We start from the raw sequence: 20,264 nt of genomic DNA, 5'->3' as shown, positions 1-20,264 counted from the left end.
ATGTCAGGACGAGATCTGCCCACGCTTGACTGTGCTGTGCTTTGCAGCACCACCTGGTTCTCCTTGCTCAGCCACCAAATATGGACAGCCCTGACACTGTGGACCATGTCTCCAGGGCAAACCAAGGGAACATGTTTCCCCTTCTAACTAAACAGATCTTTCACACAAGTACAGAAGAATGGTTTTTTCAAAGTCCCATCCATAATTAAAAGATATACAAGCACTGTGCCTATACAACAAACACTGACTTATAATTAGGGGTCCACGGATATATCGGAGCACCGATATTATCAGCCAATATTGGCCTTTTACAAAAATATCTATCGGCACATATTCCACCGATAACGCACCAATGAATTCTCTCAAACTATTGGATAAATATGTTTTTCAAATTATCATAAAATCCTTTGTGAGACTTCAGACAATAAATAAATGTTTAATTTTGTTTTACAGTCATTGTTAAAAAATAATGGTAAATAATTACAAAGTTATGGTGTTTTAGTTTCCACTGGAAGCTTCCAACTCCACAGTGACTCTCATGCACGGTGGCACAGTGCGCACTACTGAGTGCCGTGGTGAAACTAACACACACCCACTGAAAAACATAGGCTTATAAACCAATAAACACGTGTTTTTCTAAAAAAAATCTAAATTAATAAAAAGTTTTTTGAAAGAGTATCCATGGTTTTGATTGTTTATTTCCATCATGACTGAAGATTACTGTATACTATGGCATAGAGGCGCATTTTTACTGAAAAGTTAAACTGCTTTTCACAATTCACAATAGCAATTAAAATAAAGAAAAAGAGTAAATGTTCACTGAAGATGTTGACTTGGATATCAGTAAACAAATTTTTTCTCCAAATGACAATCAAACTCAGATCACAGTTAAACATCTAAAGAAAATTAGTGAAAAACACACCTCAGACAATGTTGGATAAAACTGAAACTATACATGATATTTATAAAACTATTTCAAATCCTATATCGTGTTTTGGCTGTGATTCGTATTGCAATATGGTTAACATATGTATTAAATAAGTTACACTTTCGATGGCATTTGTAAATACATTTAAACAAATTTAAAACAAATGTAGCTGTGCTGTGCTGCCTGCACTATTACCTGCCCCTGTTGTATCGGCAGTATTGAGGACTGAGGAGGTGTGTAAAATGCAAATATAAGCTAGACCAATACTTGAATGTATAGAACATGCACATTTTCTATTTATGTGTGAAACTGCTCATATATCTTGGTCTTTGTTCTAATGTATAGAACATGCATTTTTTTTTCATTTATTCTCCCTTATTCTAACTTATTTAATGTATTTTTACAATGTTTGATTTGTAGTTATTATGAAAATTAATGTTTGTTATGTAAAATGTTAAAATCCTGCTTTCAGTGCATATTTGACACAAAGTAAATATCGGCAGATATATCGGTAATTGGGAAATTTAGCTTCCCACTTATCAGTATCGGACCCAAAAAACTGTATCGGTCGGGATCTACTTATAATAGTTTAAGCCAAATTTGATGTATTTATGTATTTATTAAATATAGATGATTAAGAATTCAAGCAGCTTATGGTAGGTTACATTTTACCTACACTCGGTTTTGGCACCATATTGTTATTGGATCAGACAAAATCTTCTCTTTCTTTAAAACTCAAATTTGCTTTATTGGCATGACAGGAATGCTCCAGTGCTGCCAAAGCATTTAACCAACATAAATGTTATCTTCATACAATACAATATTAATAAGACAACATTAATACAATTACATATAACCTCATATACTACCTCCCTCCCTCTTAATGCAGACAATATAACACCCCCCTTTAATTAAGGCAATATAACAACTCCTCCTGCCTTCCCTCCATGATTTTATTTTCTCTCTCTTTCTATAGAAAGAGAGCTCTCCCAATACCCCCCTCCCTCCACACACACACTCCATTTGGGATGTTAGAACAAGGAATCAGCAATACTGGTCTTTATTACATTATATCAATAATGCAATTCTGTATTTAAAACCTGACAAAAGGACAAAACTTATATCAGAATTAAAAAAAAAAAAAAAAATGCAAAGAATAAAGATACTGTACTAAATACTGATAAATATGTAATTTTGAACTAAGCAAATCTGCCAAGCTGCAAGCATCTTTCATGACACCAAATGTCTTATACATTTTTTTGTCACTGGAGGGCACAGATACTTCAGATTTCAACATCTGAGGCCTACAGACAAATAAGAAAAAGCATCCCCCAAATCACATTATAACCAAATGCTTGCATTTAAAAATGGTACTCTGACCAGATTAATTAAATAATCATCATCATCATACTCATAAATATGATGTAGGCCACTATAACATTGCATTACATATTTTTTTCCCCGCATACTTATTTCTCAACAGGAAGAAATAATACAAATACATTTTCTCTTGGGGTTATCTTTAAAACAATGATTGCAGATTTCTGATATTTATACGATTAAATATTCAACCAAATGTATATAGTATAGATCATGTAAGCAATGTTTTTGTTGTTGTCGTTTTTTTATTTTTTAAATAATAACAGATACCCACATAATAAAGAGAGAAACTGGTTAGGTGATTTTAAATCTGATAGGTACCCTGGCCAACCTCTACTTTACACATTCTATAAAGCAACTGTACTATAATTGTTTTACACACAAAAAGAGCATTTTAAAGCATTTACTTGTACATGTACAATAATCAGGCTAAAATTTTGTCTACAATCAGTGTATATTATTTATGTATTGTATATTCTTATTAGAACTATATTTGCAGTACAATTTCACATATTGGGATCGGTAATATGAAATACTTCAATTACATGTAATGTCAGGTAAAGGAAATATTTGAAATAGTGGACATAGATCAATTACTGAAAGCATCAATTTTTTTTATTTCATATAGGTACTGGAATGCAGTTTTTAGAAGCGAGTTCGATCTTGAAAAGAATTGCAAAAATTTTCAAGTATGCCTTTCTTAAATCAAACTGTAGCAACATTTTCCCTTCTTGAAAGGAAACTTAGAAATACATCCCACACTTCTTCCTACAATGTTACCAGAACACAATGCTACATAGTTCATACATGTACTAATTATTTTCTTATATTATTTAAGTAATATAAGCTTGAGAAACATTCCCTATATCTTAGATACAGGTTTATACATTTATTAAGGTATTTGAAATCATTTAAGATGGGTCAAACTTAACAGTAGCACTTTCAGTAAGGCAGCCACAAATCTGACAATTAAACATCTAAAAATCTAATTTTCCTTCTTCTAAATTCTATTACTGCAACACAATTATTTCTGCTGTAAGCAAACAACTCCCCTCTGACATTGCCGTTTTACAATGGTAACATTTAAAGGAATAATTATAAAGACTCACTAAGATGAATGAAAAAAAATTAAAAAAAATCAGAACGACAAAATAATGGTTAAAATTCTTTACTTGCTACCGCTGGTGCCTATTCATGGAAACATTTTAATTTCCCCAACAAAGAATCCCAGCTGTGTTTCAAGACCATATATGTCTTCTTGAGGTCAAGCCTCTTTTTACCAATCCTCTGGTACTTCAGATGAAGGCCTTGTTGGTAAGAGCACAGTTAATAGATTTTCTTTCTTTTCCAAGCTGTTGTTATACAACATTATTATAGATTCTAAATTCTTGCTGGGGCTCTTTTGTACTGTGGGCTTATGGGAAAAAATATACAAACATCTCTTCCCTAAAACCTGGCCTTCGGCAGAAATGCAATTTTACCAGTTCTCCAAGCAAGCTGCAGCCCATTTCCTACAACAATGTAAACTGTTTTTCTATATTTTCAAGCATGGTGTGGAACAATTCCAGCAGAACAATGGCAACAGGTCATTTAAAGAGCTGGAAACGATGTCGTCATGGTTTTATGCCACTTTTCCCTTTTCCTACCTTACAATTATGAAAATTTACATTTTTGTCTAATGACATTTTCTGCCAAACTTATACAGAAATGCAGATTTAACCAATTGGTATTATGATTTACTTTTAAATAATATTATTAATAATAATGTGATTAATTCATGTCCGTTTTTTGTAACTATGTATTGGCTAATGTTTGTATCAGGGAAATGTCTTCCACCCTCATGCATTAAATTACTTAAAACAAGAATTCATTACTCAATGAAATCTTGTGTGAGAACAGAAAACAAAACCCCAAACACCTCAAATATGAGGGACTGTTGAAAAACTAGTAATTTAAAAACATAATGTTCTGATGATTTTTCCAAATCTAAAATTAATTTGTATTTTTACCTTGACCAGGGACATTAAAGAGGATTATGCATTTCAAAGTAAAAATTTAATCACTAAACATGCACTTCAATGCAATTATACAGTATATAGTCTTTAAAACACTAAAATCATTCCGCACGTTTTTTAATATATTTTTCCTTAAAAATCACTATTCACAAACAAAAAAGCACTGCAATTGTTTTGTAAAATGCATAGACCTAAAATAATAAATTGAATTGACACATGTACCATAAATGCAATGCATAATGATACTCAGTCATGCTGCCAAATATATAGACTTCTAGTTTCTTTGCCAATTCTGCATCAAATCTTGATGTTTAGGACCTGGGCTTGTGCCTCTTCTGCATCTGCACAGTAAAATAAGGGCACATGTGTACTGATACAGTACAGCTGTTGAATAAACTTCTATTTCAATTCTCATCAGCTTATCGGCTAGTTGACAACTTTCTGGGGGACTCACGTTCCGTTTTTCTTCCACATGCATTTATTAGACCTCTGGCTCCCACAAGCATGGCAGAGCTTTGCGATCCCAGTAGTATGTGATACACTGAACCGCAGAATCAGATTTAAGTTCCTCACAGCTGCGAACATTCTTTTGGGAACCCAGCAGTGCAGGTCAGCTCAACCGCTTAATGTAATTAATAAATGCATCCATGTAGTAGTAATGTAATTGGAGCATTGTTTTTGCTTTGCAATCTGATTCTCAAAGACTCAGACTGCAGGAAGCAGACTGCCTGCTGCCACTATATTCCACCATTTTGGTACCAAATAATGAGCTTTTTGTGTGTATTATGTTTATGCACATTAAAATGCAGCAAAACAAAGAACACACTGAGATTCATAACGGCACTCTGCCAGAGATGATGGATGATTTTTCCATATCAGGGAAAAATAAAGATTGACTGTCATATTATTTTGCAATATAAAATTTAAGAAATTGTTATTGTGCACGTGAAAATATATTTTTTCGTATACAATATTAGCTTTGAAGCTATGCTGGTGCAAATATTGTGGTACTTGAGTTACTGAAAAATGTTTGAAGATTATTGCTATGAATTGTAAGATGTCATTTGGCTCCACAGTGGATGTGAATACCCAAAAACGGTGCAGTCAGGCTTTTTTTTTTTTTTTTTTTTTTTTTTTTTTTTAAGACAGCATTTACCGTAATGGTCAATCAATCAATATTCAGTGGCAAAATTAAAAAATGACAGGAATTTAAACACATTTACTAAATAATAATATTCAACAGATCAGCTAAAACTTAACTTGTGCTGTCTTTTACCTATAACTCCAAAACCAACATTAGAAGAATTTAGTGTGCGTATTTAAAGTATTGCTTGTGTTACAGATTGTGTCATAATTGCTAAATACAATAGAACATAGGTAAACTTGCAGAGCTGTCAGCCCTGCTGGTGTTCCTGTACTTAAGATTACCAACAGAGTTTGTGTAACATGACATTTGTATGTTTTTATTTTTTTTATTAATCTGCCCTCTGGCAGACATTTGCTGTCATAATCTGCAACAGAGAATCCTTTCTCTATGACCCCTGTATACATGTAAACAATTCAAGTAACATATATTCCTTTTCTTAATAATCCTGAATATTATACAATAATTACAAAGCATATACATACACAATGCAAAAAGAAGAAGAAAAAAAAAAATATATATATATATATATCAGTCAGTAAACCTAAAGTGATGAATTCAAGTGGTTTTATTTTCTTTTTTGCAGCCTATATGCTGTTCCTTGTAGAAAACCTTAATTGGCATGCAAGTAAGAGAACAGTTTTGTGAAACACTCTTTCAGTTAGTTGGTTGCCAGAAGAAAAAGTCATCCAAATGTATCAACATCCCTAAGCTAATTTACAGCCAAGGTATGAGAATTAAAATATAAAAATAATGTAACTTTTTTTGGGAACATATATAGCAGAGTGGACAGCAACAGTACATTGTTTGTTATAATTATTACGGGATGCTCTATAACCCTTTTATAATAACAATAATCATAAGAAACCTGTAATAAAATAGAAGCACTGAGAAAAACTTAAGACATTAATTCAGTTTGTTATGATGGCACACCAAAGAGAGCATGACCCTTCCACTCAGATAGCCCCATCTGCTCCACAGCACAGGGTATAGCTGGTGGGTCTAAACACTCCAATGTCAGTAATGTCACCCTCTAGACCAAGGATATCAGCAGTTTAGAAGGAGTATTCACAAAGCAGAAAGATGCAAGACAAGGAAAATGTCAGATATTTTACATCAAAAAAAGGTTCAGCAGAAGTCAGACCAGATGCTGAACAGTAATTAAAAAATAATAATTTAAAAGTGCATTTGAAGTTTAATTTTAAGTATAACAAACAAGATCAAATAATTATATATAGATATACATATTTTTTGTATTGTGTAATCAAGTCATTGCCTGGGTTTTAAGACATCGCAGGAAAAAAAAATTGAAGTAGCAGAACAACTTGCATGATAAGTGCAAAACAGCCAATGTTTTCTAAATAATGTTTAAATGTCAGGACTTTGATATTTTTTAGCCAAAAACTAAAAACAGTGAGAAGTATTCTGATCTTGTGGTAGGATTGTGGCATGTGCCTTAAAAAGCCCATTAAATGCTTAAAAGCATATTGTTTAATACAAAGTCTGAAACATTTTACAGAGTTAGGGCCAACATTCTCAGACTCCAAGAGATTTACAAATATTTTAATCCAGCAATATCAAAAATAGACATACAACTCATCTACCTTTTTAATGGACTCAAAGCTGTGACCTAAAGATATGAAATGTCAAATATATAAAATATTGTAAAAACTGCAGAATGTACATGTATTATTTTAATGCTTTCTTATTTAAAAACATAAACAGCCTATGTCACATCAGGCAATGCTGTGTAAATATGAAGAAAATTGCAGGCTGAAGTCAATCAATTTAAAAGTGCTGTAGCATCATAGGTTTTACTATTCATTAGTATGGCTAACACCTTTCCCAAAGTTGGTTTACAAAGTAACTATTATAAAGACACAAAAACATTATAAACAAATAGAAAAATTTAAATCCCAGCAATTTAATAACCACAGTGTATACAAAGTGCAGTAAAGGAGCAGAATGAACAAAGAAATTCAGAAATACAATCAATTTGAAAATTATAATCTGTAAATGCCAACCACAAGGTGGAGACAGTGATATGTTGGAAACTCTGTCTTGTTTCAGCCTATATATTATAAAGTACATTCAGTTGTAGTTGAACGTTATCACACCATTTATATGAAATGATTTTACTGTGATTAATTTAGTTTAAGAAACATAATTGATTAAACTACACTTCATCAAGAGTATATTTTCAGCCAAGAGTAAACTGTAAATATTCTAGTTTAGTGAATTGAGGGTGTGTGGAAATGTTGAATCACAACCCCATAGGAACCAGTATGAGTAAATCTATATAAAATAAAAAATATAAAATCATGTTCATCTATTTAATTGTCTTTATTAGTATGCACTATGATCCAACCCCAAGAATGTTTTGTTTCAGGAGAGAATATCAAATGCTACAATTCTGCATACCTGCAGAGTCATCTTAATCTCATACACAAGGCCGTGCTATTTACAGAGAATAAACAATGACTTTGTACATCCTAGCCCTTTCATATGCATCCAGCGCTAGTGTACTTCTGAAAAGCACCCTGGAATAATAGCATTCCAAAAAGCATGTATTTAGAATTATTAGCCTGGATTGTTGCCATCAGTTAAATTCATGTTTACATATACACTCACCTAAAGGATTATTAGGAACACCATACTAATACTGTGTTTGACCCCCTTTCGCCTTCAGAACTGCCTTAATTCTACGTGGCATTGATTCAACAAGGTGCTGAAAGCATTCTTTAGAAATGTTGGCCCATATTGATAGGATAGCATCTTGCAGTTGATGGAGATTTGTGGGATGCACATCCAGGGCACGAAGCTCCCGTTCCACCACATCCCAAAGATGCTCTATTGGCTTGAGATCTGGTGACTGTGGGGGCCAGTTTAGTACAGTGAACTCATTGTCATGTTCAAGAAACCAATTTGAAATGATTCAACCTTTGTGACATGGTGCATTATCCTGCTGGAAGTAGCCATCAGAGGATGGGTACATGGTGGTCATAAAGGGATGGACATGGTCAGAAACAATGCTCAGGTAGGCCGTGGCATTTAAACGATGCCCAATTGGCACTAAGGGGCCTAAAGTGTGCCAAGAAAACATCCCCCACACCATTACACCACCACCACCAGCCTGCACAGTGGTAACAAGGCATGATGGATCCATGTTCTCATTCTGTTTACGCCAAATTCTGACTCTACCATCTGAATGTCTCAACAGAAATCGAGACTCATTAGACCAGGCAACATTTTTCCAGTCTTCAACTGTCCAATTTTGGTGAGCTTGTGCAAATTGTAGCCTCTTTTTCCTATTTGTAGTGGAGATGAGTGGTACCCGGTGGGGTCTTCTGCTGTTGTAGCCCATCCGCCTCAAGGTTGTACGTGTTGTGGCTTCACAAATGCTTTGCTGCATACCTCGGTTGTAACGAGTGGTTATTTCAGTCAAAGTTGCTCTTCTATCAGCTTGAATCAGTCGGCCCATTCTCCTCTGACCTCTAGCATCAACAAGGCATTTTCGCCCACAGGACTGCCGCATACTGGATGTTTTTCCCTTTTCACACCATTCTTTGTAAACCCTAGAAATGGTTGTGCGTGAAAATCCCAGTAACTGAGCAGATTGTGAAATACTCAGACCGGCCCGTCTGGCACCAACAACCATGCCACGCTCAAAATTGTTTAAATCACCTTTCTTTCCCATTCAGACATTCAGTTTGGAGTTCAGGAGATTGTCTTGACCAGGACCACACCCCTAAATGCATTGAAGCAACTGCCATGTGATTGGTTGGTTAGATAATTGCATTAATGAGAAATTTAACAGGTGTTCCTAATAATCCTTTAGGTGAGTGTATATGTATACACACCAATCAGCCATAACATTATGACCACCTGCCTAATATTGTGTAGGTCCCCCTTTTGCTGCCAAAACAGCCCTGACCCGTCGAGGCATGGACTCCACTAGACCTCTGAAGGTGTGCTGTGGTATCTGGCACCAAGACATTAGCAGCAGATCCTTCAAGTCCTGTAAGTTGCGAGGTGGGGCCTCCATGGATCGGACTTGTTTGTCCAGCACATCCCACAGATGCTCGATTGGATTGAGATCTGGGGAATTTGGAGGCCAAGTCAATACCTTCATCAGTAAAGGCCACCTTCTTCCATTGCTCCATGGTCCAGTTCTGATGCTCACGTGCTCATTGTAGGCGCTTTCAGCAGTGGACAGGGGTCAGCATGGGCACCCTGACTGGTCTGCGGCTACGCAGCCCCATACGCAACAAACTGCGATGCACTGTGTGTTCTGACACCTTTCTATCAGAAACAGCATTAACTTTTTCAGTAATTTGAGCTACAGTAGCTCGTCTGTTGGATCGGACAAAATGTTCACTTGCTGCCTAATATATCCCACCCACTGACAGGTGCCATGATAACGAGATTATCAGTGTTATTCACTTCACCTGTCAGTGGGCATAATGTTATGGCTGATCGATGTATATATATTTTAAAGTGAACTTCATCACATGGATCCTACCATTTTTAAATTTCCTGAATAGAAATACAAAAATACTGTTTTATTGTGTATAGTATTTTACATGACATAGAAAAAAAACAATTCAAATTTTTAATACTTATGATTAAAAACTTTTAAAATCAATTCTTAAAATCACTTAAAATTTTTAAAATCTTTGTGATTTAACGAAAAACAAAATAATTAACTTCAAATAAACATGTGCACAAAACAACAAAACAAACGTGATTAAAGCAAAACTGCTCACCAACATAAAAGTCAAATACATTGAAAATAACTGAAAATGCATTGGACAAAATAAAGAAACAATTAAAAAGGTAAAAATAAAAAACAAACAAAAAAGGTCCAATGCATTTAACATTAAATCCAAAACGGACAATGTATTTGACAAAAAAATATAACAAAACTAAACCAAAAAACCCCTAAACAATTAGTGATTTGATTTGAATAAAAATACAAAAAGCACAAATTAGTAAAGATATGTCAATGAGGGACATACCAGGTTTTGTTTTAAAATAGAGTTTGATAGATTAGACACCGTAATAATCCTTTCCACCTAGGGTATGTATACAATAAGGCTGCAAAGTGGAAATACACTAACACCATCCAAACCCATCCAAATCAACTTGTTATAATAATCACATTATTTTTTCCATGTTTAATATTAGCTGAAAAAACACATTTCATGCCGAAATTATTTCCACAACACAAATGAACTTGCCCATTAAAGGTTTAAGGTTAAATTAGACTTGGGTCCTGTCTACATTACATAACCGACCTTGAGAACTTGAATTCAATCTAATTAATCCAGCTCAAAGCACCCACATAGAAGAACGACTGTACATTCAGTCGGGATTACATCATCCACTTATAGTTCGGTGACAGTTCGACGATGCTTCATGGTACAGTATACCACCATGCACGTATGTTTACAAACACAAAATGATGCAGCCCATGGGTGCACATCACATGGCTCATGTATTTTGTCTTCAAAACCACAAGAAAGCAGCAACTGAGAAGACAGCAGTGGCATATGTGGGTTTTGTATCAGCTCTATGAATGTAAAATTAATCTCAAATTGGATGTTACAAATTCAGCAATATTATTTCTTAGCAAACGCCCCTTATGCAGGACGACTTACAGTTATGTAAAGATTTTAAAGCTTTACAAAAGTGGTGAAATGAGTATTAGCTTTCTTAAGCCTGTGGATCACTACTTTGTATTTATTTGAACTGTGACACAAGAATGCAGTATGCAAAATATAAATTAGTAATCACTGTAACTGCAGCATGTAGGCTAAAAATAAGATTTTATCTGCTGACATTTACTAAAAATACTGACCTTTCAATAACCTTTTGTTTGAAAATTAAATATCTCTATTTATATGGGGGAGATAATGAATTGCATAACTCCTTATAGTGTTATTGGGAAGTACGTTATAAATTAACACATTTTACCTGAGGTTGCCTTCACCGAATGTTTCTGGAGAAAGTCAACTGCCTGGGTGAGAACTTTTTTGTTGCAATAGGTTGATAATTCTTCATTACATTCATAGCACCTGTATTGAAGAGGAATATATCCGGTTACAGTTTGTGAGAATTAAGACAGGAAGAAGTATTTGTGTGTATTTTATTTTTTATTTTATTTTTAAATAAAGATTTCTCACCATGCTTTCCATGTGCTAAGGCTGATTACAATGCAGTGAGATTCTGCATGTACTGCCTGGAAATGTTTGGTCGAGTGCTGCCCGTCAGAATGATTACAGCCCTGTTTTCAATTAAACGATTAAATCACAACATCTATCATCATCTTCATGGAATCATATTTTTTAATTAATTCACTAGATGGAATTAAGTCCTAAATTATTCACAACTAACATGTCATAGCAATTGTAATACAAGGTCAAGGTTTGAAACAGCCTCTCACAGCCCTTGTGATCTATTCAGACCAGGTAGGGGGCAATATTTGCAGGGCACTATTGGCAAGATCATTATGTAGAAAAAATAAAATTATAATGTGAAATAAAGGTTTTTGATATATTACTATCTCATGTAATATCCTGGAGTAGCTATTTTTAGCATAATGTTGTTTTTAACTGCACTGATGTACTAACTCCTAAAGCAAGTGATCCTGCTCTTTGAAAAAGTTAAAATAGGTGCTATTTCGTAAACTTATGCTTTGTTCACACAACCTCACAGATTCTACACAAATTTACATTCCCCCCCACAATATATACCATGATATGGTATATCTTTAGTGATGCAACACTGCTCTGAATAAGGACAAAACAATTATAATGAAGAGATTATATGGATAAGGGCATCTGCCAAAAAATACATCATATCAGTTAATCAGAGGGAAAAAATTAAAAACATTCAAACAATGAAATCTACTAATTAGACTTCTTCAAGTCTGTATCACTTACAAATGTATTATGCTATGTGTGCTCCATTACTTTTAACTCCCAAACCACACCATGTCTGTGTAATTAAGTATCCAGGTAACATAAAAACAAAGAATACACAAATTAAGAACCAGATTCCCTTACCTGGAAACCACATTTGAGACACAACAGTATATCTAAAGGTCCTGCAGGCTCTGCCCTTTCCTTGAGACACTCTGAACACACAGACCACAAGTTCTGTGACACGGCTTTCTTCACCGAGTTCAAATCAACAGCCTTGCTCACATGCTGACATGTTAGACCTGAAAGCCACCAAAACACAGAAACAAGTGAGTATAATGTCGTGTAAACTATTATATAACTTTGGAAAAGTAAGGTTTATACTTATATAGAATTGCATACACATATATATGCTGAGACATAGGCGGACTGGCCATCTGGCAATTCTGGCAAATGCCAGATGGGCCAGACCATTTTTTAGTTCGGTGGGCTGGTCAAAGTTGAAAAAAAATGTATATATATTTGTTGCACTATTTCTTGTAACAAGCCTTTGGCTGATCTGTATTGCATATATCTCAGTTAAGGTAAAATCTATAAATATATTACACATTTATTTATTAAATTCAAACGAGTGACCAGTCTAACGATAGACTAATTAGGCAATGGAGGATTCAGAGAACACATGACATGACAGTAATGTAATCTCCCGTAATGGGTAATGCACTATACTCATACACACAGACAACTCCTTCGCAAATGCAGACAGCAAAATCAAATCAAAGCCTTCATCAGATAACAATTTTCACAATTATGATCTCTATTCTATTGATCAGACCTGGATTTGAACCTTTATTTTAACCTTAAAAAAAAAAAGATAATTACAAAAAAATTGAAAGCAACCGTTTGATGATAGTGATGGACCATCTGAAATAAAGAGGATAGTTTGATGCAAATCCATTGAAAAAAGCTTAAAATTCCAGTCATGTGATATGATCAATTAAAACACAGGGCCCTAATAAAGTATTATGAGCCTAGTGTCATGTATTAGGCATTTATTTAGTGATCTTTGTCATATATATGTGTTTCACAACAATCACAAGTAGGAAGTTGCTGGGCTCAGCACTGGCAGTGTGGTCTGGTCTACCTGTCCCAGTGATGTTAGACTTTGCAGAGACAAGTCAGGGAGGTACACAGATGTATTATGTTAGTTAGCTGAATATGTAATGGTAATTAACACTTAGGGTAGTTTAGGGGGAACACATATGACATGACAACCGTAATCCTTATTAACCGTTTTTAATCTGTATATTACAATTTTCAAATTAGTTGATTCATCACTATGATGAGGCTAAGCCTAGCATAGACAGTGAAGCAAATGATAAGGACACCCAGGCCTATCATCAAGATGAGGAAAACCTAAAGCAACAGATTTCAGCTTGCTTTTTTGAATACCATCCAGTGCAAACCTCAAGAAATGCTGTTGTAAAGAAAGTATTTCAGTGTGACGATGGCACAAATTAGAAGTGGCTGACATACTGTGACAAAACTCACACATCATATTGTGCTGTATGCTGTTATCAACTTCTACGCTGGTACAACCTGTTGAAAGACATACCATGTTATGGGCCTGGGGTACAAGTTCGTACTCACACTGTCACAGAATGTGAAATATACAATGACAATCGGGGGAGTCAGCAGTGTATAGCAGATGAGGGCAACCATAGTTGCAGATAGGGGTGCTGATGGTAGAATTGTGTAAGGGGGGGGGGGGGGAGGGGGAGCGCTGACGGTGAAATGCTGTGGGTGGGTTACGGTGAAAAACTGTGTGAGAGCAGGGGAGTGGGGGATCTCGGTTAAATAACGTGATGGGGGGGAGGTTTGTTGTCGGAGTACCAGACAGCATTTTACATTACATTATATAAATATTTCGTCCCCCCCCCAACATGTTCTTTTCACCTCTTTCGGGGGGGTCCAAGTCTTAATTAGGGGGGTCAAACCCCCCCAATCCCCCCTGTAATTCGAACCCTGCACTGTCATCCTGGTAGCCTGTGAGAGGAGTTTCTCCACTCATAAATTCATAATCAACTCAGGAGCACCCTATCCAAAGAGCATTTGGAAGCATTTATGCTGATGGCAAATTAAAAATAAATACTTATGGCTCTAGATATTGATGCTGTCATTGGGGGGGGGGGCTGGTGTGGCTAAAATGCCAGGACTGAATTTTAGTCCCAGTGACCCCTGTGTCGAGATTAGAGAGAGAGAGAATGGAGTGTTAAATTCAGGCTTAATGAGATAATTATCATTGAATCTCACCAGCGACTTCATCAGACGACTCTTCATCTCTCGACTTTCTCGGCCTATTTGACCTCTTTGTCATTTCAGCAGCTTTCAAAGAGAAAGGATCTTTCAACCGCATCTGTACCTGAAGAAAATAATATTAACCATACCAGTCGTATGAAAATCTACATATTGACTAAAACATAGAGCGTTGATTCTATATATGAACATCCATAGTTTGTCAAAATCTACATAATTATTCATTTGAAACACGACGTTTTTTCTGTGTACTAAAATACATGCCGTTTAAGTCAATAAATAAGAATAATCTACCGATATCCAATGAAACATAATGACACTTCTTAAATCCTTGTTCTGGTGCTCCCTCCTTTCATAGTTTATAAAACATCTTAACATGCATTCCTATCAAACGTTCATGCTGCAGCTTTTATGATTATTTTTAGATTACAATTAGCCTAATACTTATTTTGATGTAGCCTATGCTCTTATCTGGTTAAGATTAAGTGCGGGCCCTTCAACAGCAGGACAGCATTTCATGATCAGAAATTGCAGGACAGTTAGAACACACTTATTTAAATGTATCCATATTTACATATATGTGTTTCGTTACACAACAAGGCAGAACACCTGAGAACAGTTCACGCACAATAGCGAGACTGAATCAATGTTTTTGATTTTTGTTTTTCATTTACAGAGCAGAAACAGGCGTAAAACGTCTAATGACTGTGCCATACAACTATTGTATACAATGTCAATACCATAAATCTTCTCAAAGTTTTACTTCAAATAGAACAAATGCTCTAACGAACGCAGAACGGCTTGTCTCGCACATGACTTACCTTTTTCGTGTATATTTATTGGTTTATAACCTGAATTACTATTAACTTACTTGCACCTTTGCTAAAAAAAAAGTATATATATTTAAATTATTTGAAGGTTTTGTGTTTAGCTTCTAGAATATTCCTTTCAATCACAAAAAAGTAATTGACATGTAAACATTTCCTACCCCTAACCACAGGCTTGCACGATCACATTGCTGAAGCCTCAAAATATGACGCAGTACGGAAGCCGAAACAGCTTAAACAGAGCAAAGGAACTTCCTTTGACAATGTTATTCACATAACTGTTTGTTGTGAGTGTGTGTATATGTGTGTGGATATTTATATTACTACTCTTGAATAATATTTGTATAATGTATTTTTATGTATATTTATGCGCATATTAATCACTTACAGCTTTTAATAAACCTGAACCTGTTAAGATATAGATGGTCTGACATATGGTGGTAGGCAAATTAGATGAACTACCTATAACCTTGCTAATGCAAAGCTGTCCAGTGCTATTCAGTTACTTAAAAACGCATTATTGTTGTACACAGTTTAAAGGTGTTAAATACTATATTCACATCAGACATTCAACATGTAAGGTGTTTTATCCGGGTAAACAAAAATCTAAATGACACAATCAGACTTCCTGTCCTGAGCTGGTACTATAATCATACCCCGACTGAGCAGATTAAGGCTCGTTTTTCTGCGCAAGCGCATATGCAACACTCCGTTCTTGACCAGTAGAAGAGCAGTCCTTATGTGGATATCGAGTTTTTCTCTGTAGGATTTTTGGGAAATATCTCTAATGGCATCTTCAAGGCTAAAGGGAATCATTCCTTGCATTGTGTTGTACAGGAATGTGACACCAGCGCTTTCCTGGGCTTGCAGTAGCAGAAGATCGCCTGTGCTTTTACCGTACGGGAGTACTTCCTCGTCCCTGCTCTGTAAGTGTCAGCATTATATTTAGTACAGCGTCCTGCTTGTGTAATCAGTATATGTGTTTTCAAACTGAGATGGTCAACATGTATGAAACGAGTCAAAGACCACATCATAATAGGTCATGGACTGATTAAAACACAGATCTTGCATGTGTGTTGTAGCTGCAGTGTGGCACTATCAGTGTGCTTCGCTTGTCGGGACGTGTGAGTAAGATACAGCGGATAACAATCGGGATCTGGCGCTGCACCACTTTGTCTGCAGGCACCCGGGCGGGACAGCGCCTCTCTCGCAGATACAGCACCGTCTCCGAGTCCAGCCCAGATGTCTCTTATGAAAAGTTGAAGCAGTTGCTCGCAGACAAGACCAGTGCTGTGGTGATTGATGTCCGGGAACCGTGGGAGCTCAGAGAATATGGGCAGATCCCTGGCGCTATCAATGTCCCCTGTAAGTAGCCTATACAAATGTGTTCCCTTTCTCCCTTAATATATACAATGTTATATATAGTCTATTATTATTAATAATAATAAAGATGCCTTTACCCATGACGACATCATGCCTTACATATGACGCAATGTATCGATGTCATACACATAGCTACTTAGTATTCACAACATTAGCTGCAAATGCTACAGTGTAGTGTATTACTAGGTATCTAAGCTAGTGAAGCTTTGCAGGACTTCAGGACGAGATGTGTTGTTTAAACCACAGCTTACTTACTAAAAGTGCTGGAAAAAATACAAAATACAAAGCACTTCACACGTTTGTGATCCAGTCCAGGCCTAAGACAGGTCATTGCATAATTGTATTACAGTGGAATGTAGTGGTTAAGGCTCTGGGTTGTGGGTTCAAGCCCAGGTGGGGGACACAATTGTATGTACAAAATAATGTGATATACTGTCACTATTGTAAGACATATATAAACAATATGAGCAGGTTGTGGATTAATATCAATGTAATTGCTTAATCAGAAACCTGTATTGTGTTTGTGGAAGTATAGGCTGTCATCATAAAGTTGCACTAATACTGGCAGTAAACCATTGCATACTGGTTGTTACGGTGCCCTTTACAGTCTTAATTAATGTCCTCTGGTGCAATCTGCATTCAACATTGTATAACTGGTAATACTGTGCACAGTGTGTACATGTAATCTATTGATGTAAATAGAAGTATAAATAATGTTCCTTATTTTCATTCACTCCATACTAAATGAAAAACATTAGCAACTATAATTAGCACACGGGGAAAATCAGACCTATTGTGTTTTGTTTTAGTACTTATACCAAAACAGCCCATTATTAAAAACAAATAAGAGCACAGTCTTTATATACACATAAAACATAACAAAAATAATATTTAACCTCTATTTAAATGAATTAGCAATTGTGCATTCATAAACAGCACCAAATCAAGTTTAAGGGCGATGTCTAAAAATCTACCAAGTTAATGATACATTTTCTGTGATTTCACATAAAGACCATGACTGAGGCAAAAATATATAGTGTGAATTGTTTTCAGTACAGTATGATTTTGCATTTTTTTCTAATTCTTGTCTCACACAGCCTTTGAAGACATTTAGAAAATAGGAATTACATGTTCAGTGTTGGTACAGCTGACTTGTTCGGTTTCTTTTGTTATTCAAAGTGGGTCAAGTGGATGCAGCTCTAAAGTTGGACCCTGATGAATTCAAGGAGAAGTATGGTTCATACATGCCATCACAATCCGACAACATTATCTTCTCTTGCCTCGCTGGAGTCAGAAGCAAAAAGGCTCTGGAAACAGCTGTGTCTTTAGGATACACCAAGTGAGCAACTTTTTTTCTTCAATGAATGTACAGCTAAGTCACCCTCATGGAAAAGAGATACATTCTTTATAGTAGCATCAGCAAAGCAATATGTGTGTAATTTATATTTATTTACAGGGCTAAAAAAATATATATGTGTTAAGAATATATATATTATCTATATACAAAATAATGTAGTATTCATCAGTGTATTGTGTGTGAAGTTGCTGAACTTTCTTTTTTCTTTTAGGGTTCAGCATTACCCAGGTGGTTGGGAAGAATGGGTGCGGAATGAGTTAATAAATAAGAAAAACTGAAGAGATTTGTCTTCAGTGAAACAACATGACTTTTATACAGCTAGCTGTAGCAAAAGACAACATCCAGGAAAAAAACGAATGATTGTAAAAGTATTGTTTACATTGCATGGTAAGGGAAAGTATGGGTTTTATTTCTGATATTAATATTAATACAGATTTTACTTTAATCAAATAACCACAGATTGCATTTAAATTTTGAACTGAACTTTAAATATAACACATATTGCCTTTTTTAATGTGATGGGTGTTGCTAGGTTTTTGAAGCTGAAGGAATGTGTCAGGATTAATCACTATGGAATTGTGTGTTGGAAAATCATTTTTAAGCAATTGTTGGAATTTTCTTGCTACCCGTATTAAGCCATAGCTTCATTAAATTGCTTGTTTGACAAAAATGTATGTTAATGAATTCTGAAGTTTGCATCAGTACAATCAAGTAACAACTAAGAAAACAACAAGTGCTTGTTTTTGTATTTGTCTGTGGAATAATCAATTTAAACACAGGCATGTTGCAATTTTTTTATACCTTCAGGAAATTTTCAAAAGATTAAGGAATGTGTTATTTTGCTTTATTCACAGTAGTCAACACATACCTGTGCATGTGCAAGATGTGTTGGTTACAGTGCAGAAAACTATTATAGATATACATGTAAATGCATTAGTACATTGTGTATTGTTTTGAAATAAACAGATATCCTATTATGCAGAAAAGATTAAGAAAATAATTATACTTTAATATACAAATTATATTTTGTTACTTTTTCCATATAACTGTACATCAAGAGTACATAAGCAATATTTTGAAACTTTACTGTAAAAATAAAGTTATTGACAACACTTAAGTATTTTGAGAAGGCTCAAAATATACGTAGTTTTCAGGCTTTCAATGTTATACTGGAAATTGTAAGCAAAAGTAAAGTTTTGTTTGATTACTGCAAAAGGTAATATATATAAATATATAGAGAGAGGGGGAGGGGGGAGATAAATACATAAACTATATATTTTGTTTTATACTTTGAATGTTCATTTCCACGATCATTGTGTTGTGTTCTATTAAACAGGATTTACTTCCATGACAATCATATCATTTATGCTTTTCAGTAAAATCTTTACTTTTAAACAGCTGTCAGAGCTAAGCAATCCAGACTTTCTTGGATATTCCTAATGAGCTGAAAAATAATGCATGGCTAAAGTCTAATGTCTGTAATATGCCAGCCATATTCACACACCACACTCGCATGTGCACGTGAGGTTATGTTGGCATTTCACTCAGAAACTCAGGAGAAAGCTATTGTCTACACAACAGATTAGGTAAAATATGTCCTATTCATACAGGATGTGGATCAAAAAGCTTAAATGAATAGCTAAGCTTGAAGATTCAATCAACAGTGCGTTCCTGGTATGGTACGAATATCATGCAATTTCACCATATGTTGCGTATTAAAGCTACATATTGTCTGCAACCTTGATAACTCTGAAGTCAAAAACATTCCAGCCACTGTACTCAGTATCCAACAGACAGTTTTTATTGCAATTTTGTGACTAGTTCCTTAAAGTAAAGGGGGGGCAAATGAAAAATGTAAATTATTTTTCACGAGTAAAACCTCTATAGCCATGGTTTCCTTGACTTTTGTCCCAGTTTAATCTCAATCACATCACATTTATGATTTCACTCAAGTACCCTATATGTATACATGATAAATGTATGTGCTCACA

General features: G+C 35.1%; 2 protein-coding genes across 4 annotated transcripts in view; one reads left to right on the top strand and one right to left on the bottom strand.

Moving 5' to 3' along the window:
* The window catches only part of usp45 (ubiquitin specific peptidase 45), a 48,393-nt gene extending 32,649 nt beyond the window's left edge, over nt 1-15,744 (bottom strand). For 2 of the 3 annotated variants that reach the window (XM_066702459.1, XM_066702467.1), the window contains exons 1-6: nt 15,528-15,744; nt 14,704-14,812; nt 13,942-13,989; nt 12,535-12,692; nt 11,653-11,753; nt 11,444-11,544 (exon numbers count right to left, since the gene is read on the bottom strand). In XM_066702459.1, coding sequence (XP_066558556.1) covers nt 11,444-11,544; nt 11,653-11,753; nt 12,535-12,692; nt 13,942-13,989; nt 14,704-14,806 — 511 coding nt within the window. In that variant the 5' untranslated portion in view covers nt 14,807-14,812; nt 15,528-15,744. The remainder of the gene's footprint in view (nt 1-11,443; nt 11,545-11,652; nt 11,754-12,534; nt 12,693-13,941; nt 13,990-14,703; nt 14,813-15,527) is intronic. The other variant, XM_066702477.1, reaches the window with a different exon arrangement.
* Nucleotides 15,745-16,212: 468 nt separating this feature from the next.
* Nucleotides 16,213-19,627, top strand: tstd3 (thiosulfate sulfurtransferase like domain containing 3). Its single transcript, XM_066702505.1, has 4 exons — nt 16,213-16,459; nt 16,716-16,898; nt 18,096-18,255; nt 18,485-19,627. The coding sequence occupies exons 1-4, from the start codon at nt 16,321-16,323 to the stop codon at nt 18,549-18,551; spliced, it is 549 nt and encodes a 182-aa protein (XP_066558602.1). The 5' UTR covers nt 16,213-16,320; the 3' UTR covers nt 18,552-19,627.
* Nucleotides 19,628-20,264: the final 637 nt, after the last annotated feature.

The sequence above is a fragment of the Amia ocellicauda genome, chromosome 1 (genome assembly GCF_036373705.1).
Source record: "Amia ocellicauda isolate fAmiCal2 chromosome 1, fAmiCal2.hap1, whole genome shotgun sequence".
Lineage (NCBI taxonomy): Eukaryota > Metazoa > Chordata > Actinopteri > Amiiformes > Amiidae > Amia > Amia ocellicauda.
This window is presented reverse-complemented; position numbering and strand designations above follow the sequence as displayed.